Genomic DNA, 22298 nt, shown 5'->3' with positions numbered 1-22298 from the left:
AGGACTGTCCTCATTAGTGAACACACCAAGAATAGTTGGTGGCTTATCCCATGAGACCTCTCTGGTCACATTGGTTCTGGTGAGTCTTTGGGACATGTGGTCTTGGTGCCACTGTTGACCCTGTCTTGGGAAAAAGGAACCAAAGTACAGTGCAGTGATTAAATAAATAAGACAGTTGAGGCAGCAGCTCTGTCTCTGTTTGCTGTCCCATTTGCTTCATTGCCAGAAGCAATGAATTATTATTTTACATCCTTTTACATCCTTCCTTATTGAAAAATTAATGTTTGTTAAAAAAAAAATAGCAAAAGGAAAGAAGGAGCTCAGTTCCTTGGAGTGGTTTATCTAACGCTCATTGCAGATGGGGTCTTTGCTGCTGTTGGCTAAGGAGGGCCAGACAGTTAGCAGAGATACCTTGCTGCTGTGTGGGTGGATCAGAGAATTGCAGTTTTTCATAGGAGGTGAGGGATCTGAGAAAAGGGCTGCTTTGTTATGTTTATGCTGCTTTCACAGGATCATAGAATCATTACGATTGGAGAGGACCACTAAGATCATCCAGACCAACCATCAACCCGTCCCCACCAAAGCCAGTAAACCATGTCCCTCAGTGCCACATCTACCCTTTTCTTGATCATCACCAGGGACCTCTACCACTTCCCTGGGCAGCCAATGGTAGTGCATTACCATTCTTTCTGAGAAGAATTTTTTCCCCAATATCTAACCTGAAACTGCTGCCTTGCCAGGTGAAACATCATGTCAACACTGCAGAGTGGGGAAGAGGGATTGGGGCTGTTCTCTTCACTTCATCCATGAAGGAGTCCCTGCCTTGTGCCTTATTCTTGCCATGAAAAACACCCACACTATATTATTTCCTAGGGTGGTGGTTTGAGGAGGCAGCTGAGAAATTGGCCTCGTTGTGCCAGGAGCTGTTTCAGCTCATGGCAACATGCAATCCATCCCCTGCGAACATGACAGGAAGGGCCACAACTCATAAAGCATGCATGTGTGCAATGGCAGCTGAGAGGACTCTGGTTGCAGGGGAACTTCACCTTTCAGGTTGGATTTCAGGAAGAGAGGGCAGTGGGCATGGAACAGGTTCCCTGGGGAAGTGGGCATGGCGCTGAGCTGCTGGAGCTCAAGGAGTGCCTGGACAGTGCTCTCAGACACATGGTCTGATTTTTGGGTGGTCATGGGTAGAGCCAGGAGTTGGACTCGATGATCCTTGTGGGTCCTTTCCAACTTGGGGTATTCCATGGTTCCGTGAATTTGCAGGGACCATGTGCTGCCCTCCCCATCTCAGAGACCTCCTGGGGAGACGTGGGGCTGCAGCCTTGCTGGGTGAGCTCTTTCCCCATGGAGCACCATGGCTTTACTGCTGTCTTATGGGAACAGTGGGGTGAAGGAAAGTGGTGATTTATTCACATATGGCACAAAGCGCTCAAGTTTCCCCAGACGAACAAAAACATGTTGAACTGAACTTTGCTAAGCTTCTCCCTTGCCAGAGAAAGCAGCAATTACAGGCGCAAGGGGAGAGGAGAACATGACACGGAATATGTTAAATGCTGGGCAGTCCCCAGGGAAGCAATTAGCACCTTGTAGGTTTATGGCTTAGGGGTGCAGATGCTGCCATGCAGGTACAGACAGGCTGTTTAAAACTCTTCATCCTCAGATGCTTTGAACCCCTGAACAGAGCCATAACTGAGTCCTTCCATGATGTAAGGTGCTCTTCTGCTTCGCTAGGAGCAGGGACAGCCCCCAGAAGGCTCAAAATGTGAATAAATGCTGGCAGATTTATTGGGACCCAAGTAAGCAGCCTGAAAATTCGTTCTGCAAGTGCTTTTCCAAATGCAGCACAATATAAAACAAAGACACATTCTGTGTTTGCATGTGAAGTGAAGATTTTGGAAGATGAAACCGACACGGGCAGCTGAGCTGCTGTGAAATGAAGGGAAACTGCTTTGAACACCAAATAGCTGAGACACAGCTGCAGATAGGAGAAGTCTCCTTCCAGAGACAGACTTGTCTGGTAATTGTGTTGGTTATTAAAATAAAATCTTATATATATGTGTGTGTGTGTGTGTGTGTGTGTGTGTGTGTATGTATATAAAACAAAAAACCCCATCCCAACTCAAACAAGAAGATTGATGCCAACTGAACTGCAGACATACAGTAGTTCCCAGTGATGAAGCAGTGTCAGCTTTCACTCCTGTCTGCACAGCTATTCTCCTGATAACAAAAAGCAGTGAGTGTGTGGGGCTGTAAATGCAAAGGGAAAAGAGCAGAGCCTGGGCTGGGGAGGGCAAAGAGCGGTACTTGACAAGTGTGAGTGAAAAGTCACGCCGAGGTGGCAGGGGTCATGCAGCAGGGAATGGGGAGAGGTGCAGAGCAAGGACTGGGAAATGCATATTCTGAATGCAGAGCATGAATATTTACTGTGAAGCCTGAGTGTGAATAAACAGCTGCAGTCCTTTGGCAGCGGGAGCACTGCACAGCGCTAAACCTGAATTTGCCAGGTACTAAGCAGCTCCCCAGGAATAAGCCCATGACTTGGAATGGGCTGCCCAAGGAGGTGGTGGTCACCATCCCTGGAGGTGTTCCAGAACTGTGTAGATGTGGCAGTGGGGGACATGGTCAGTGGGCATGGTGGGGGTGGGTTGGGGATGGACTTGGGGATCTTAAAGGTCTTTTCCAACCTTAACGATTCTATGATTCTATGACTGACAGCACCACTGGGCTGCAGTTATTGATAACGTTTCAGGGAACAACAGCAATTAAAACACAAGCCCAGCTCTTCAGCAGGTTCAACAGATGAGCAAGTGTCAGGAATCTTGAGATTTTTCTGAGGCAGCACAGTGAACAGTACTGCTTACAAAGTTTTCAGTGCTAAGGTCTATGTTACTGCCTGCAGTACAGGTTGAAAAGCCTTCCAGTTCCTAAAGGGAGCGTATAATCAAGAGGAAGACTGACTTTTTACATGGTCTCTTAGTAATAGGACAAGGAGGAATGGCTTTAAACTAAAAAAGGGAAGATTTAAATTAGATGCTAGGAGAAAATTCTTTGCTCATCGGATGGTGACTAGAGCTGCCCAGAGAGCTGTGGATGCTCTACCCCTGAAGGAGCTCAAGGCCAGGCTGGATGGGGCCCTGGGCAGACTGAGCTGGTGGGGGGTGTCCCTGTCCATGCCAGGAGTTGGAACTGGGGGGGCAGGGGGGGTAAGGCTTTAAGGTCTCCTCCAAGGCAAACTTTTCTATGATCCCATGAAAATACTTGTTCTAATTGGTGCCATATTTAATGGCTATGATTGTCTCTTGCATACTTGAGCAGCCTGATGTGATGTTTGGATCTGTAGTGTCTGATAGGAGGTGGTACATTCTCAGTGATGCAGAGGTCTCACAGGGAAGCCACAAGTACTGTCTGTGATGGTTAAATGTCAGCACATAAGGAGACATAAGGATGCATTCAGGCTGTAAAGGCTGCATCACTGAGGATGAACAGCTACTCCTCTGTCCTGCAGCCACATCCCTATTGCAGACACCAGAAATCAGCCCTGTCCCTTTTTGTCATGCAGCTGGAGACTGATGAGATGGGAAGTGGAGCCCAAAACTCCCCACACTTACCCTCAGGCGACGTCCAAAGACAGTGACCTGCCCCCTTGCTTGCTCCTTCCTCTGCCTCCACTCCACAAGGTTGAGGCCGTTGTCAATGGGCAGGGTGACATTCCTCTTGCCCACGGTGGGGTTGACGGTGCCAGCCAGCAGATGTGGTTCGGTCTGCAGGGCCACCTCCATGCCATTGGCCAGCATCAGTCTGAGAGAGCCGTCAGCACCAATGTAGTAGCTGTTTCGGACTTGGTCTGAAGACAGAAAAAGAGATCTTTTAAAATGTCTGTGTGGTGATACAGCCCCAGCCTTTCACTTTCTTCCTCCTCCAGGCTTCTCTAACACTGCTGCTGGTTGTAAGGAAATGCACTGTCACTCACAGGGGAGGTAATCATCCCTCTGTACTCAGCCTTGTTGAGGTTGCACTTCAAGAACCGTGTTCAGTTTTTGGCCCCCCACTATCAGAAAGAGACTGAGGCCCTGGATTGTGTCCAGGAAAAAATTCTTCACAGGAGGAGTGGTGATGCATTGGCATGGGCTGCCCAGGGAGGTGGTGAAGTCACCATCCCTGGTGGCCTTCAAGAAAAGGGTAGCTGTGGCACTGAAGGACATGGTTTACTGGTCTTGGTGAGGATGGGTTGATGGTTGTACTTGGGGATCTTAGTGGTCATTTCCAACCTTAATGATTCTTTGTTTCTATTCCATGATTCACCTCTCCTACTCACAAATTGGTTGTTTCACTGGTGAAAGAGATGGACAATCTCTTTCATTCTGATGATATCTTGCATCTCAAAGTCTTGCAAAAATATCTTAGAAGGGCTCAAACCTCTACCCCTAGGCTAGCTTAAAGACCACTGCTAAAACTCTGGGTGGTGAGATATTTGTTTTAAACCACAGACCCACTGAAAACTTTCCATGTTCTTGGATCCCAAAGATCTCATTTTCACTACAGTATATGAAAAAGTGGGGCCACCTACTTTTCTCAGCTTATTCACTATCTTGCAAGTGACAGGAAATTGCACAGCAAGCTAATGCTAACCAGCTCCCCCAGCAACAGCCAAACCCTTTCAGTTGGGAATGCCTCCAGGAGGCAACCAAAGATCCCATGTTTGGAGAGAAAGCAGTAGCACTAAGCTCCCATTCATCTGGTCTCAGCTAGCTCCTGAAAGGCCAGCAGATTCTGAGGCCAGGATTTGGGAGATCAGAAGTGGAAGAGAATGATATCCTGCGCACATCTTTCAGAAACCAGCAGGCTGAAACCTTGTCCTTTGGAACTCCAGCTGGCACTTCTTTCTGCATAGAGCAGCTCATGAAGGGTAAGAAAGCATGAGGCTTGCTCAGTGCAGAATAGCTTTAAAAGCACATTATACAAAGAGTGACTTATCTAAAGCTCCTCAAATGCTGGAAAGTATTACCATTTCTATCTCCCAGGCTGCCATAAATACCTAATTGTGAATAAAAATACCCCTTAAAAATTCATGTCAATTGTTTTTCCGTTCGGAGGCAAGTCAGGTTTTGTTCACTAGCTGCTCTGCCATAGCTCAGCAGGAAACGAGGTCACAGCAAAATTACCATCTCCCGTCTGGCTGAAATAGATCAGCAAAAAAGCACAGTTTGGTATAATTAGGAAAGGAAACCTGACACCAGTTGGTCTCTGTTACTGCGAGTCTGATCCTGCTCTCGCTGCAGCCAGCTGGAGCCGTGCCACACTCATCTCAGCAGGGCCACAACTCAGCCTACTGTACACAGTTAACCTCATGATGGTGTGAAACTGCTGTGGCACTGGGTTTTGCCACTATAAATGTACAGCAGTGATTCACAGCGTAGATCCAAGCACTTTGGCTATACCATTGCCATGGTCATTGGACACAGATCCAAAGGGATCAAGCCCTTGATTTTCCAGAGAGAGGTGATAGTCAGCTGGCTTTGGTTCTTTAGTTCTTAGACATGTGATGTTCCTTTTGTGTCACACAACCACTGGTTATGGTGGATTATCCTCAGAATGTTACAGTGTGGGGGAGGGAAATCACAGAATCATAGAATTGTTGAGTTGGAAAGAACCTTTTAAGGCCATCTGGTCCAACTCCCCTGCAATGAACAGGGATACCCACGGCTCCATCAGGTGCTCAGAGCCCATCCAGTTTGATCTTGAATATCTCCAGGGATATCTACCAAGTCTCTAGGCAACCTGTTCCAGTGCCTCATCACTCTTACTGTAAACAACTTCTTTTTTATATCCCATCTAAATCTCCGCTCTTCTAGTTTGAAGCCATTTCCCCTTGTCCTATCACAACACAAATCTTCCACTGTCAAGGTTACTCCAGGATAAGCGTCTCCTGGGCTGTTGAAGGCTCAAGGGCTACATGAAATTGAGGTGCCTTTGGATACTGTGCTTTAGGCTCATTTGGTTCTGTTTTTACACTCTATTTTGCCCTTGAAAAACTGCTCCCTTTGTTAGTAATCCAGAGGACAAAATCCCCCAGAAGTGATAAGGAGTCTGTAAGCTATACAGGCTCCTCCATCCCTGCTATAGGAATCCATAACTTTCTGGAAATGCCTTCTTCTGGATGTATGGAAAAAGTTTCTGGATATAAGGAAAACATTTTTTTTTCAATAAGAATGGTGAAGCACTGGAACAGGTTGTCCAGAGATGTGATAGATGCCCTGTCCCTGGAGACACTGGAGTTGGACCAGATGGTCTTTAAAGGTCCCTTCCAACTCAAGTAATGCTATGACTCCATGAAGGTACCTTTTTGGTGTCCTGCCCAAGCCTGCATAAGTGCCAGTTCTGTCCCACAGCTAATGGGGACAGCTCAGAGTTCTTGCTCCAAGTCTTAGAGGTCACCTTGAGCTGACATGTCTTTCCCACCAGGAACACCAGGCATATCCTGAGCATCTCTAAGTCCTAATGCAATAGTTAGTATATGGGTGTGCACATGTCTATTCTGACACTGATACCTACTTTGGGTACGACAGGAGGGTGCTGAAAGCTTTGCACAGTGCTTCATTCTGACCTTGGGGTTTAAGGGCTGGGAAATGCTTAGCATGGGACAGAGGATCCCAGGAGTTGATGGGGTCTACAGATAAGGGCCTACAGTTGTGAGGAGAACTACAGCTAAGGACTTCTGAGCACCTGAGCTCTAACTCTTACCAAGAAAACAGGATTTAGGCATTTAAATACCTTCATGAGATCTGTTCCTGCTTTCTGTGTGGAGCCATAAAATGTCTCCATTTCACACTGATTGCAGCCAGAGCTTGCTCATAGAGTGATCCAGGCTTCTTGAAAGGTTTACAAAGGATTTGTGAGAGCTGGCCAGAGCTGTGAGCCCAGAAGGAAAGTGCACAAGCACCTCTCATGCAAAGGGAATCTGCAGTGTATATTTTCTCTGGAGAGTAAAAGAGCAGGCAAGATGATCAAAGACCTTGACAACAGCTCCAGCTTCATGCACTGGAGAGACGCTTGGACGGCAAATTACATTTCAGCCGTGCTCAGTACATCCCTGAACAACTTGAGTGGCCCTTGTTCCAGTTTCCACATTGATGCCAGCAACAAGTGCCTCATTTTGGGAATTCACAGTCCCTAACACTTGTGGGAAAGCCACCCACAGAATGTCACAGGCCACCTCTGCTGTGACATTATCCAGATCTTTGGTTTGAGATGAGTACTTTTCTTCAGATCCAAATAATTTTGTAATTTTATATTTCTCCAGATGATTAAGCTGTTTGTAATACTGTACGTCCTAATGGCAACAGTGGCCCTGTGCTGGAGGGCAGTACAATGAGATAATTGACCGTGGCACCATTATGTAACTGTGCCTTCAGCTCCGCATGGATAAATCACATTGCAGTCAATTATCTCACTAAAGGGCCCCCCGACAGCGGGCTCTATTGCTTAATTAGGCTCTTGAGGTGAAGCCAACCTCGTGTCTGAGCAGTTGCCAGAGGTCTTAATGCAAGGGGATGAAATGGGGCAGGGTTGGACCTGCTTTGTAGACTGGAGTAAAGAAAAAGAACGTCATTGTGCTGCCCTACAGGAATATTGAGTACAGCTAGAAGGAGCTGGCACCCTCTCAGCTGCCCTCTGCGGAGGCAGGAAAGGAAGTGTTCAGGCATTACAGGCACTTTCTTTTAGGAAAGCTTGGTCTTATTGTATGGAGGGGGAGGGAAATGTGTGACTCAGATTTGGGAACAAGTGTGACTCTGGAACATGTTGGTCTCACTTGGAGCACTTTGTTCTTTACAAGGGGAAATGATGTTTGACACCCTGCTGCCACTGGTCATAGACTAAGACTGAATGAGAACTAAGGAGTGAGGAAAGCAGTGGGTTTGCCAGTCCCTTCTCTTACTCCAGGTCCCAGGGAACAGGAGTGAGGGACTGTAAGGAGGCTTCAGCCTTCAGAACCTGGAGATCCAGGTTGGCATGGCTTAGGCATGAAATCTTCTGCCCTTACCAGAATGTCAGCATGGTACTACATCGCTCCTTCCTCTTTCCTTTCCCACTTTATCACCTTTTCCTCCACCTCATCAGTTCTCTACTTCCTACCATTGGTAGAACTGTGCTCATTTCTAACAGTCACAAATCAGTCCCACCCCTTCTGCCCACATCTCCTTTCTCCTCCATGTCCCTCCATACCATCCCTTGAGCTCAAACATAGGCCTTCTGGGGACAGGTGTGGTCATTTTGTTATGGATACTGTCTTCTGACTGTTTGAACAGCCAGTGAACAAAGAATCTGAGTGACTTCTGGTAACCATCTTGATGCCTTTTCCAGGAGAGTGAATGTTACCTTGGAAACCATTAATGAAGTATAAGGGTCAGATGGAAGCATGGCTAGATTTATGCAACCCTTTTTGTTATAACAATAATGGTAATGATGATGGAGGGCAATATTGCATGGCAAGGGGGCTGGCTGAGAATGAAGCAGAAAACAGCTGCTGGGTAGCTCTGGAGCTACGGATTGTGGCTAAGTAGGTGTGAATGCACATCTGGACCAACACATGGGGAGCTCTGGGATGCTGAGGATGCAGGTGACATTTGGTGCTAGGATTACCAAGATGATACCTGCTTCCTGATGAATAATCCATTGTTTGCAGCTCAGCTGGAAGAGCAAGAGGCCCGACTCACCTTGGAGCAGGGTGTAGAAGGCTCCCGATGCCGACAAATTGGTTGTTATTGTAACATCATCCTTGCTGGAGGTTTCCACCTGGACGTGCACGGAGCTGTCGGTGTCGCTGCGGAAGCTGCTCACTTGGCCAGTGGGGAAGGTGACGTTGGTCAGGCGACCGAAGCTGTCGTACCTGAAAGGGAGGATGGAGGGAAGTCAGCAGCACAGCAGAGGGGTGGGATGCGGGAATCATCCTACAAAGCACAGATCAAGTCTTGATGTCTTCACTCAGACAAAACCCTGCTGTCAGGACTACCTCAACTTTTTTGGCTTCATGAAAAGAAAATTGCAGCTTTTAGCTGGAGAAAAATGAAGCACAGAACAGAAAATGACTAAACAAGTAGTCTTCTCTTTTTTTTTAGCAATATCTGGTATTTATCACCTGTTCTACGCTTCTTGTTTCTGTCAGAAAACTTTATTTCCTATTCACCGTGCTGTGATTTATAGAAAAGCTCTGGTCTGTGCATCCTGTCTAGCAGAACTAGGAGTTTCTGAAGAACACCAACTGCTTTGTCTGGTGGTACCCTGAGCTTTTCAGCAGTTTTTTTTTTTTTTTCTTTCCTATCTTATTATGTTATGGTAGCAGATTGGCCGCATCAGCTAAAGAGCTGTCCTTTGTGACCATGGTGTAGGGCCCTGGGCACAGCTGAGACCCCTGGATCTACCATTTATTGTTCCTAGGACCATCTGGAAGGACTGATTTAAATGTGCAAAAAAGCAGTTCCATTTTTCACCCCTACTGAGTCCTTGGCTTTTCCAATGAGAGAGTCAAACATAAGCACCATCTGGGAAGGTTTCTGTGATGTGGGCACCTGCCTGCTAGGACCCAGAGGAAATAAGCCACATGAACGCAGGTACTACAGCATATTTTTCAACGAAAAGAAGAAGCAGAAAGCAGTGCCTAGAGGCATTCTGAATAGATGGAGCAAACACACCACACTGAGCTGAGCTCAAGGAGAGCTGCTGGACCTTCTGAAAAGGTGGACTTTCAGGCAAACTGTATTTAAATAGTCAAGAGAAAATAGGAGAAAAAATAGGAGCAAAAGCAATCAATCATTGGTAAACAATGGACTTTTTCAAGTCCTACCTGCAAGAAAACACATTATGTGGGGATGAAAATGGTGGTTGAGTAGTTGATGACCTAGCAGTTGACCATTCTGCAATACACAGCAATGAGCACCGCTCAGGACACCATTCTTCAAAGCGATGAAGTAACACAAATGATATGTTAAGGAAAACAAGCTTAGAAAACATGACTGGAGAGGCAAAGTCAAAAGAAATAAGCTGCTTTACACCAGAGGAAACAAAGTAGAAGCGTGCTGTTCTAAACTTGGTTATTCTGAAGGGGATTATAATTAATTGTTTGTCTAATGAGGGTGTGACAAAAGGTAACAAAACAGGGGAGATTGAGGTCAGAAGCTGGAGAATGTTTTCCAGGCCAGTGGTTGCTACAAGCAGAAGAGCAGATGGAGCACAGGAAACCCCACTGATCAATGCTTGTAGGAAGAGGGAGAGAAATGTGTCAGAGAGGGTTCGGCTGCCGCTGATCAGCCCTCTTGGTCTGATGGTTGAGGAACTCTTCATCCTCCTCTTCAGGACTACTCTGAGCTGGGGAAAAAGCCAACGAACCCCCATCTAATAACAAAAAAGTACTCCCGAATTGCAACTTATTGGAGGCCCAGAAGTAGCCACTGTATTGCCTCTGCCCTATACAGAAAAACAAGTTTGTCTCTTCCATTCCCTTCTTGTCCATATCTGTCCAGTGCTATTACTTTGCTTTTGACAACATGCTGGCAGTGGCTTTGTGTGAGGAAGAACTGGCAGAAAAGCAAATTCCTGTCCAAGTTTAATATTTAGCAGAGTGATTAAATAGGTGATCTCATTGCAAGTCTACCTCTCCCTCTTGGATCCTGAGACATTGGGATGTGAAATTTTTCTTGCCTGCTGGGCAGAGGGGGAGTTACAAAGGTAGAAGAAAGCATTTAGCCATCCAGTGTCAGCCCATCATTCATGGGATTATCCAAGCACGGAGGAAGGAGCAGCCTTGCCCTTTCCTTTCATGACCTTGGAGACAAACCAGCTACTTGTGAAGTGGAAAAGAAGGGGAAAGAAAACCCAGAAGGGATAAATTCAGGACTGTGCTGCAGGAGGCTGGCAGGGACCAACGAAAGCCTTTCCAAGTGGCCAGGAGTGCACAGCTTGGATCTAAACCGAATCTCCTTGCAAGAGCCAGAGCTAATGCTCTCTCAGTTCCCAGTGCTCTGCTCTCTGTCTGCAGCTCTCCTGTTTGCAATGAGATGGGATGCATTTTGTCAGTGCTTTCTGCACAGTCATCCACACATCTCCACCTAAAAGAGTATGTAAGTAAGAACTAAAAGCATCAGAGAAGACATCTTTATTGCATCTGCTGAGACAGGACATGAGGGACATGATTTAGTCTTTCCCTTGAGCAGAGAGAACAGTTATCACTAAAAGCGTGTTATGTAATACCCCAAATTCTTCCCACTGTGACACCAATTGCTCTCTATATAAAACACAGTCTGAACTGTAAGGATAGACTTAGATCTCAAATGTTCTGATATTTAAGTAAGATGGGATCTGAATTGAGCATCTCTGACTCGATGGTGCTTGGAACTGTAAGGGAAGAAACCTGCTCTGTTTGTATTGCTTAAAAATCAACGGAGTGTGGAACTGAGCCTGACTCACCCCTAAAAATACTGGCACAAAACTAGGCATGCTGCACTGCAGTCAATGGGGGTGACTTTGGTACAACAGAGGTGTAAGTACAGAAGGAAGCAGGTTCACAGGTTAGGGAAACAAGAAAAGCAAAAGCCAGGATGGGGGCAGGGAGTTCGTGTGAGGGACACGTGGCTGCTGTTGCATTTGAGTGCTGAGTCAGTGTCCTGTGAGTCATATGATTTATCCTAATTGAATGACACTCAGCACTATGCTGACAGTCAGCACAAAACCTATACTCCATGCAAGCCCTACTTACTCCCAACAACTCTGGGCTCCTTCTACTGTGTTCCCAGACATCTGGGTAGGCCTCTTCTCCCAGGTAATTAGTGATAGAACAAGAGGTAATAGCCTTAAAGTTGCTCCAGATGAGGTTCAGTTCAGAAATTAGGAAGATTTTTTTCTCAGGAAGAGTGGTAATGCATTGTCACAGGTTGCCCAGGGAAGTGGTGGAGTCACCGTCCCTGGAGGTGTTCAAGAGCCATGGAGATACGGCACTGAGGGTACATGGGCAGTAGGCATGGTGGGGATGGGTTGGGGTTGGATTTGATGATCTTAGAGGTCTTTTCCAACATTCTATTGATTCTATGATTCTATGATCTCTCAACATTTCTCCACCCACCTATGTGGCTTCCCTAGCACCCCGGGGTTCAATCATGCAACCTGCTCATCTATGTTTGCAGCCTCTCATCTCATCATCACCAAACGGTATTTTTCTGCTGTTCCACAGTACTAACAGGCAAAGAGGCCAAAAAACTCTGCCTGTGCAAACTGGGTTAGAACAGCACAAAAAAGAGCATGGAAGAATATGATGGTGACTAAATTTCTGTCTGTGCATTTTTCTTGTAAAGACAAAATGAGTCCATACAATGAGCATAACTAAATTGTCTTAATTGTGTGATAGAAGTCACACAATGGCAGATAGCTTCATCAAGAGCAAGACTTTCCAATTTGGACTTCGTGTTCTGAGAAGTAAGGCTCATTTGGGGCCAGAGCAGCTTGTGCTAGTGTGCTGGAGTCAGTTTAAGATGTCTGCAAATGTGCATTAGGCTTTTGGCACCTCTTTAGTCACCACATTAGCCTCTGTCAGAAGTAACCTGGACCATCTGTGCTTGCTGTATTTGCACGAGCTGCTGCACCTCTGCCCAGGGACCTTCCAAGTGCTTGCTTTGGGGCTGCAAAGAGGTCATGCCTTACAGAGGGAGAAATGCGAGAAGGCAGCACAACTGCACTGCTTCAGTTTTAATTATTGCTTTTTAATTAGCGGCAAGTGAAGTGTAAAATGCACATGCCCAGACTAAAGCTGCCTTGAGTGCTGCGGTGGCAGTGTAAAAGGAGGTGCTTAACACATTAAATCATAGAATCATAGAATGGCTTGGGCTGGAGGGGATCTTAAAGATCATCTAGTTCCAACCCCTGCCATGGGCTGGTTGCCCCACACCAGCTCAGGCTGCCCCATCCAGCCTGGCCTTGAGCTCCTTCAGGGACGGGGCATCCACAGCTCTCTGGGCAGCAGTGCCATCACCTCACTGTCCTCTGAGTAAAGAATCTCCTCCTAGTGTCTAATCTAAACCTCCCCTGTTTTAGTTTAAAACCATCCCCCCCTTGTCCTATCGCTATCAGACCATGTAAAAAGTTGGCCCCCCTCCTGTCTGTAAGCTCCCCTCCAGTACTGGAAGGCCACAATGAGGTCTTCCTGGAGCCTTCATCAAGCTAGACAGGCCCAATTCCCTCAACCTTTCTTCACAAGAGAGGTGCCCCAGCCCTCTGAGTATCTTTGTGGCCTCCTCTGGACCCACTCCAACAGCTCCACATCCTTCTTGTGATGGGGAATGAATGACATGGCTGCGTTTGTTCCTTCCATCTCTGCTTTCAGCCCTGTAAAGACACTCACAGAACTCATCCTTGCTTAGAGAGGAAGGCTAAGTGACTGGCCCTTATGTAGCTGTAGGTGCATCTGGTGTTTGTAGTAAGATAAATCTCCTTCCGTCATCTCATTCCACAGCTAAGCTCCATAGGCTGTGTTTCCACAGGCTCGGGATTTAGGGGTGGGCTGATTTCCTAAGACTTCTGTGTTCCCCAAATGCTCTGAAAGCCCCAGAATTAAGGAGATGCTGAAGGATAGCAGCATGCATACTCCCAGCAATGAATCCATCACCTGCTAATGCAGCTGCTGCCTCCCATTCAAACCTGCTGCAGAGCCCTGGCATTTGCAATTACAGTGACAATTATTAGGCCAGCAACGGAAGCTGTTGCCATCCATTCCCAATTGGAATCGTATTTAGCTAAGGTTCAATGCACAGAATTAAAATGGCATTTGGTGCTTATGAGGCCTAATTGTTAGCTTGTAAACATTCAGAGCTTTCATTTATCACATTACCATTGTGTAGAGACCTGGGCCTTGGGAATTAAGGAGAGCATCCTAAGTACCATCTATTCAAAAATCAATTCCTTGCCTGAGTCTCTGAGTTTCCTCATTTTCGCTTTTTCACATTTCATCGGTCCTTTAAAACTACGAGTCAAATAGATTGGAAAAAAATCACTGCAATAATATTGCGTTTAGAGCCAAAGTGTCCTAATGTACTTTGCAAGCTATATTTTATGTGCGATTATACAGACGTGCACCCACTGCCTCTGAACAAGTTGTCTCTTCCCAATTTTTCAAACAACGTTAAACACAACATCAAAAATAAATCCATAATAGACAAACCCATACTACTCAAATATGCATGAAGGCAAGTCCTCTTCCTGATGACATACAAGACTTCTGACTGCCCAAAGGAGGCAAGAAAGGTCTCTCTTTCCAGCTATTTTTATAATACTCATAATCACCTTGATTCTCTGCTAAACTTGGACTGCAGGCATACGCTCTGGGCTCAAAACATGACCTCACAACTTAGCGAGAAGATTGGGGAAGTGCTGCTCTGTCTTGGAACATACTGAAGTTTTCACAGTAAGTTCAGCAGAGGAATGCTGATGATGAGTGAATGATATCATGGAGAAACTGTGGAGAAAAGTAATCTTGCTAAAAGTGACAGAAAAGGACAGAGAACAAAAGCCAAATGGGATTGTGTTTCTTATGCTTCAGCCTGCTGCAGTCATAGAAAGAGACCCTCACTTGCACTACTCTAAACGAAGGATGCCACCAAATCCCATAAAACTCAGTGTGTGACCTGAGATATCAGCTGGTGATAAAGGGACGTTATTAATGCAGCAAGCTTGGTTTCCCAAAGTCAGGAGGTGGCTGCTCCTCTAAAGGTAATGAGTGTTATTTATCTCTGGCTTTGACTGCACAACCTTTGTGCCAACTATGATGCAGATTGAGTCTGTATCTCACTGCTGGGTAAATGCTGACTACAATCCCTCAGCACAAGAAAGACATGGAGCTGTTGGAGTGAGTCCAGAAGAGGGTCACAAAGACATTAAGAGGCTGATGGAGCTGGGCTTGTTCAGCCTGGAGAAGAGAAGGCTGTGGAAAGATCTCACTGCAGCCTTCCAGTACTTCAAAGGAGCTTACAAACAGGAAGGGACCAACTTTTTAGATGGGCAGATAGTGATAGGACAAGGGGTAATGACTTTAAAAGAGGAGAGATTTAGATTAGATCTCAGGAGGAAATTCTTTACTCAGAGGATGCTGAGGTCCTGGCACTGCTGCCCAGAGAGCTGTGGGTGCCCCATCCCTGGAGGTGCTCATGTCCAGGATGGATGGGACTTTGGGCAACCTGATCCAATACTTGGAACTGGATGATATCTGAGGTCCCTTCCAACCCAAGCCATTCTATGGTTCTATGATTGTGATTCTATGATTCTACAATTTAATCACAACGGGTACTGGTTCCCCAGTCACTTAGCCCAGAGCATGGAGCACCAACTACTGCTGGTGTGAGGTGGGACCTCTGATGAGTCCTGGGGATACCAGGAAGCCATCCAAGCTCTTTCTCTATTAGAGTCTGATGCTATGGGTCAAAGCTTCCCCTACCTCCTGTTAAAAGGCCTGGTATCACATTACCCACTGCTCTCCAGTCAACCCCGAGACACTTCTTGAGAAGTCCATGAGAAGGTTTTGAATTTCTTGGCTTGACTGCAGTGATGTGTATGTATTTAACTCTGTGTTGGAGGAGGTGACATTCAGAACTAAATAGGCACAAAAGGACCTATGTGAAAGAGCCTCATCTGGGTTAAATGATGCATAGAAGGTTTGACTTTGGCTTAGAAGGAGACTGAATTAATGTACACTGATACCATCTCAATGAGCTAATCAAGATAAGTGCCATATTCTTGATTTAAACAAATACAGTAAAGAAAAAACCCAAAATCTGGATTCCGCAGTAGAGATAAACAGCAACTGCTAACAAGCCATGTGAAGGCTGGTAGTGATTTTTTCAAGTCAGGTGCAAAAGCAGCAACAGCCAAAGTAGTCACACAGCATCCTTTGTCTTTGACTTGAGCTGAACAACAAGAAGCTGTTAACTTGGCAGAGTTTCCAGACCGACTTCCTTTGCCACTGATTACAATGTTAGAGGCTGAAAGGGAAGGCAAGTCTTTAATCCAGTCACTGGATAAGGTGATTCATAGGGCATTAACTGATGGTGATTGTCAAGGTCTATATAGTACTAAAAGCCCCCAAAGAAGTCCTAAATAGGCCTTTGGGACAGGTTAATTACTGGAGGGAATTAAGTTTCACTCTCAAAGGAAGGAGAAACTGCATGCCATCAGATGCTGAACTTTAGTGCTAAACCCAATACAGTAGGATTGTTACAGCAAGCACTGGTGAAGGAAGTGGGCATGAAAGAGCTGCGGGTGCTGTGAGCAGGTCCCCTTCTCCTGCTGAAATGAAGGGCCAGTGTGCCAATCTCAGCCCTTGGAGGGGCTGGATTCCCTGGTGTGCCTTTGATATAAACTTCCAATAGTAGGACAACACATTTTTTCTCCTCCTCTCCTCTCTAGAGTCACGCCAGCATGCCCATATATCACAGGTCTTCGCAGCTGTACGATAAAAATTGAGAAATGCCCTGCTGAGAGCACCAATCCAAAGAGAACTAGGGATGCTGGATGTATACATATGTAGTGTTGTCACTCTTGCAACACCATTGCTCTTCTGTGGTGGTGTCTGGTTTATGATCCTCCATAGACAGAGTGGTAAAGGTAAATCTTACAAGGGTGTTTTTCATGGGGCCACTGGTGCAATGTAAACTCGCCAACTGAATTTATGGTTACTCTTAACTTTTAAAGCAGTGGTGTCCATCCCGTCTGGGGCTATAAACAACCATTATCTGCAGAGAGAACCATCAAGCTTTCCCTCAGAGTCAGATTTGATATCTTTATTTCCTTGGCCACAAGCAAAACGGAAATATGAGCTTCACCTTCCCCCTTAGCCAAGCTTGAGAAAAACTCAGAGCACCTTCCAGTCGCTCAGGATCACAGGATTTCTCTAAATCACTTAAACTCCCAAATTTCCCCATGTTCTGATACAGAGACCAATAACCTGAAGTTTGAACCTTTCAAACATCAATTTGCTCTACATCATCTTCTTTGACTTCTTGGGTATCAATGAATTTATATTTCAGCCTGCCATGCCTGTGGTTTGAGTTTGACACATGCATATCTTCTATCTGGTGAAAATAAGGAAGTCATGATTTAAGATACCAAGAAATGGAGGATCTACTGCTACTCACAGTTGGTTGCTCTACCACAAAGCTAATCTCAGCCTTAAAAAGTCACACCATCCTGTCAACTTTCATGTCTCTCCGTTTGGTTTCTAGTCCCTTGCCCTTCTCCTGCCTTTCTCTGCTAGACTGAGAGTAGTTCTGTAGGTGAGCTTTGTGCTGACATGCTGTGATCTACACAATTCCCAGTCTCCATCGTGATAAGATAAACAGATCCAGCTGTTCTAGTTCTCCAGCATAAAGCATTTTCTCCTCATGAATGCATTTTTGTACATTTTTCTGCGCTCTGTTCAATTTTCCCCATCTTTCATAAGCTGAAAACACCAGAACTGACAATATTAGTCTCATCAATGCTCTGCAGTGAGAAAATCAGCTCCCTTCTATTCATTTCAAGTAGAGTGCAATGAGTAAACACACTCATTTTATTTGTCCGTCCAAGCAACAGGTTGGACAAATCTGCCATGGAATTATGCTGAGAGATCATACTGAATGGCTTGGTGATTTGATCACTACAGCCTCTGAGAGCCAGTGCTCAGCCCCATTCTTTAGACGTGGTCTGTTAGATGTGCACTGTCTTGTGTAAGAACATATCATGTTTAAATGAAACTTATTTTATCAATAGTTCTGAATATCTCACATTTATTTACTAATTTTCTCATTTTTTTTCCAGATAATGCATGCAAAACCTGGATAGAATCAAGTCCTGACAATTCACCCCTAAAAACCACACTCTGTGCTCCTCTGCTGCTGACTACCTTTTCTGACAGTGTTCTTAAGCCTTTCAATATGTACTTTCCACAGTTGGAAAGAGGGGGAGACTAATCTGTTTCACAAGTCCCTTGTGGAAAGGAGAGGAGAGGATGAGAAGAGGCAGTTTCCAATTCAAGCAAGGAAAATTTAAACTGAGCATATAAAAAGCCTTCTGACAGTAGCAATAAGATAGGTAAAGACATTCTTATCACTAGCAGTATTTATGAATAACTTAGATAACTTTGATAGGATCCATTTGAACAAACTGTGGACATCTGCAGTGTAAACATCTCTATCTGAGCTAATCATTCTGGACTACATTTACAGAGAGAAACTTTCAGCATATTAGCTGTCTCATCACATCCTAAAGCTGATACATGATATAACTCAAACAAAACTCACCTCAATAGAGAGCATTTCTCTGCACTGCCTATAAAGGGAGGTTGAAGTAACTAATTCAGATGTAGACTGTTACCCTGTAGTTGTATAAAGTTACATCAGAATCTGTCAGGAACAGTTAAATAGAGATAACTGATCACAGATTTGGATGAGATATCTCTGAAGACACATTCCCACCTCTATTTTCAGTGATGCTGTGCTGTCACATAGTGCTGACTTGCTCTAGTCAAGATTTCCATAGCGTAACCACTGGAGAATATTGTCTTCCATTTAGCTCTAAAAAGCTTTCTTATGACTCCTCTGAAGTACATAAGAGGACCAGAATGATGACTTTCACAAACGCTCTATTTTGTTGGATAGCAAGAAATAATGGATTACTGTTATAAATGTATCCACAGAGTAAGCTGGATTTTAGCTTCTGACTCATTTTATCTCCTTTATATTTTCAGTTATACTTTTAAATAAAAGAATATATTTTTGGTATAAATCTGACCAATATTAGCTGTAATGTTTAGTTTGCTTCGCTGTCCACAGCTACATCTGTTTTCAAGCACAGGAATTATTGGATTCTTTGCAAAAAGAAAATGTCGCCTTGATTTAGCATGATGATCCTGATAATATAGCAGGTTTTCAGCCCTATAGAGAAAAACACCTCGTCTTTACACACTAAAGCCTTCCTCAAGCAAAATCAATGTAAGAGATGGAAGGGTATTAACTTTGATTCACTGAGGAATATTGTTGTAGTAATTGCAAGCAGTACATTGATGGAATGCAAATAACCTTTCAGAAGATTCATCACAGAGTTTCCATCAGCTCTTTTAACGGCAGGAGCAAAGAAACTCAAAACTGGGCCTGGAACATTTTAAAGAAAGAGCCAACACAACTGCATGTGTAACACATGAATATGTAGGACTAGCCAGCTTTCCTTCCCTGAGTCTCTTATTTTAATTCTTTTCTTCCAGTTTTTGTCTTTGTAATCTTGGGAACTGTCTATTCCAGCCAAATTGGTCTTCTACAGTGAGTGTGTGATTATGGGATCTGAATGCTTCCATGTAACCATTCAAACCATATGGGAAATTATGCACTAAAAGGAACATTTAAAAAAGGCTGGAATTTGAGAATAAAAATGGAACTAAGGGAGAGAAGGGCTCCTCAACAGCAGGATGAATTTGTAGACCATCCTTCTAGATGTCTTATTTGAGTTACTGTTTTCCTATTTGACATTAGAAGTATATTGTCTTCATCCTGTTTATAAGCAGAGGATTGCTACTAATAATACAAAATCGAAACAAATTTCTGAGTCACTGTCATCTCTGCTTTTTTTCAACCCATCCTGTCTTCTCTCTGCTCAAAAATTCATTGGGCAGGGCTGGTTTTCAGCAGCTTTGAGACTATTTTTTAAAGCTTAGTGGGGCCAACTGTAACAGTGAAAACAAAACAGTCCATTAATTACAGAATTGTTTTCTGAGCAAGCTGCCATTAGTCATCATCAGTGGTCATTTTACATCAGCCACTTTAAACAAACTCAGAAAGACAACAGATCATAGAAGTAGGTGAAAAGCTGAGAGAAAGAGGATCTGATGGAACTTTCACTCTTCCAGTGCTTCCAAAGCCAAGCAAAATTCTCTGCCATGCAGCCTAATTTTCTAGTCCCAACTACAGTTAAGGAGAACCAGGTGTCCAAGTTCCTTAGGTGGTTCAGAAAAAATCAGTATAAACTTTGTGTGAAGTTGATTTTGTAGGGAGAGTTTATTCAAACATACAGCCAATAGGATGCTTTTGTGTGATCTAATATTCCCTGTTCTGGACAATATATTAGAGCTATAGTTCTGTCAGGGGAATTAAGAATCTATCAGCTTTACATGGATCACAGAACACAGAATGAAGACAGCCACATAATACTCAAAACATACTTACTCGTAAAAAGTTGTCCAACCATTTTCATTGCTTTTGGTGGCAAGCAGACCAGAGTTGCCATGGTAAGTCATCATGGCCACTTCGTGACCCTGTGTGGTTACACTCTTGAGTGCGCTGTTGGTACCAATTGTCACCCAGTAGACTTGGCCATCGGGCACGACCAACCAGAGGGGCATCCCTGTGGAATCTCTTCGGATATTGACTAAGTTGCCATTGTTGTCAGTGATCAGGGTTATATCTCCATCTCCAGAATAAGTAAAATTGTAAAGATAATCTCCAGTGGTAAGGCTCTGAGTATATAGGTGCTTACCGCTTGTGTCAAACAAGTAGAGTTCTTGATCTATGGGTGAGGATAACTCATACATATTTTGTGTGTTGAGGAATGGTTTGTTTTTCCGTATAAAGCGTATTCGGATATTTCCAAGATCAGCAACGTACAGCTCTCCATCTGCACACACTGCAAGGGAGGACGGTGCATTCAGTTTGGCATCCTTGGCATAGCCATCATCCCCCGAGAAGCAGTCACAGTTAGCATCGTTCTTGCAGTCACAGCTGCTTGGTGCACCAGCAACAAGAGAAATCTCTCCATTGGTGGTAACCTGCCTGATGCGGTTGATCTTTTTCTCATCAGTTTCAGCAATATATAGGACCCCATTATGTGAGACAGCCAGGGCAGTAGCAGACTCCAGGGTGGCATGTATTGCCACCTTGCTAAGGAGAAAGTGGTCCATCCCTGGGACCTGGCAGTGCATGGGCCTCCCTGCCACTATACGCACTTGGTGGTTCTCAGAAATCTGTAACACAACGTTGTTGTCGAGCACATACAGAGAGTTGTCCATCGGGTTTACTGCCAGATCCGTAGGCCATTCAAGACGAACCTTAGTGGTAAAAAAGCACAAGGAAATTGTTACAGTGAGATCTTTTTTCAATGTATGATTGATATAAATCAATCTCAAGTGAGGATGTTTCAACATGGATTAAAGGGAGAAAGGGTAAAATAAGCACAACTGTTTGTTACTATTTCACATGATGGCAATCTTTGGATTGACGGAGTTTGGACCTGCGTGCAGAGACCTGAGACTGGGGATTTTGTTGGCTAAGTATCATAAAATCAATCAGTCAAACAAAACAGTGATCCTTTGACTAAACAGTTCTCCAGACAAGTGGCCCAGCTCCTCTCGGTAAATGACAGAAAACTGGCAGCTGTGTCAGCATGTGCACATCCAAGTTATAACCACCTATTTTGTGCTTGATGCTGCAAAAATGCAAAACAGCAAATAACTTTGAAATTTGGGCTATTCTGCTTTGTAGAATGGAATACTTGTGTCTTTACAGTGTTTTATATACTTTTTTCTTTTTTAAACAAAATGAAAGAATGTCTTCAAGTGACACATCCCAGTTATACACTGATAATCCACAGTCACAAAGGCTGGTAACATCACGAGTGAGTGAGTGCTAGGAGGTCTCTGTTTCTAGCTCTATTTGTGCAAGATGCTCTCTTTATAAGTGAGTCTACTTTTTTAGTTGTCAGTCCAATTGAATTCAGGGTTTCTTCCTCCCTCTCCCCCCCCCCCTTTTTTTTTTAAACCAAGAACAGTACGATGTGCATTTTCTATTTTAATGTGTAGGAGCCAATCAATTGCTTAAATGTTTTCTTAACAGTGCCTATTCCCCATTTGCAGACATGTGAAGGGGAACTGGAAATGAACAGCTTTAAAGAATGCTCCTGGCCACCTCAAGGAAGACTTTTAAATAGATTTTCAATGAGATACAAACAAACAGCTATTCTGGTGGTGTGTTGCCTTTCAGTCAGCCAGGCAACTCCAAGTTGGAGCAGGTGGATTTGATATCTATTGGTTAACTGAGATATTGGCCACTTTGTGCCATACTCCCCACTTCTCTTTGTAATTTCTTAATTTCCTTTTTTTTTTTGTGTGTGTGTGTGTGTGCTCAATGGCATGATGCTGTGACTGAGAGCTCTGGGAGGGGCACACACCAAGCTGTGCAATTCCAAAATGCCCCTCTTTCTTTGCTGCAAATCTTCTTTCACCCTCCATCTTGGTTGTTGCA

The 22298-nt window shown here is 44.6% G+C and overlaps 1 protein-coding gene across 21 annotated transcripts in view; it reads right to left on the bottom strand.

Annotated features, from left to right (window-relative positions):
* The window catches only part of TENM4 (teneurin transmembrane protein 4), a 645160-nt gene that overhangs the window by 21752 nt on the left and 601110 nt on the right, over positions 1-22298 (bottom strand). For all 21 annotated transcript variants that reach the window (XM_046902783.1, XM_040646792.2, XM_040646975.2 and 18 more), the window contains 3 exons: positions 20229-21106; positions 8721-8893; positions 3615-3850 (listed from right to left, as the gene is read on the bottom strand). In XM_046902783.1, coding sequence (XP_046758739.1) covers positions 3615-3850; positions 8721-8893; positions 20229-21106 — 1287 coding nt within the window. The remainder of the gene's footprint in view (positions 1-3614; positions 3851-8720; positions 8894-20228; positions 21107-22298) is intronic.

Source organism: Gallus gallus, chromosome 1 (assembly GCF_016699485.2).
Source record: "Gallus gallus isolate bGalGal1 chromosome 1, bGalGal1.mat.broiler.GRCg7b, whole genome shotgun sequence".
Taxonomy (NCBI): Eukaryota; Metazoa; Chordata; class Aves; order Galliformes; family Phasianidae; genus Gallus; species Gallus gallus.
The sequence above is the reverse complement of the archived record's forward strand: the minus strand, read 5'-3'. Positions and strand labels throughout refer to the sequence as shown.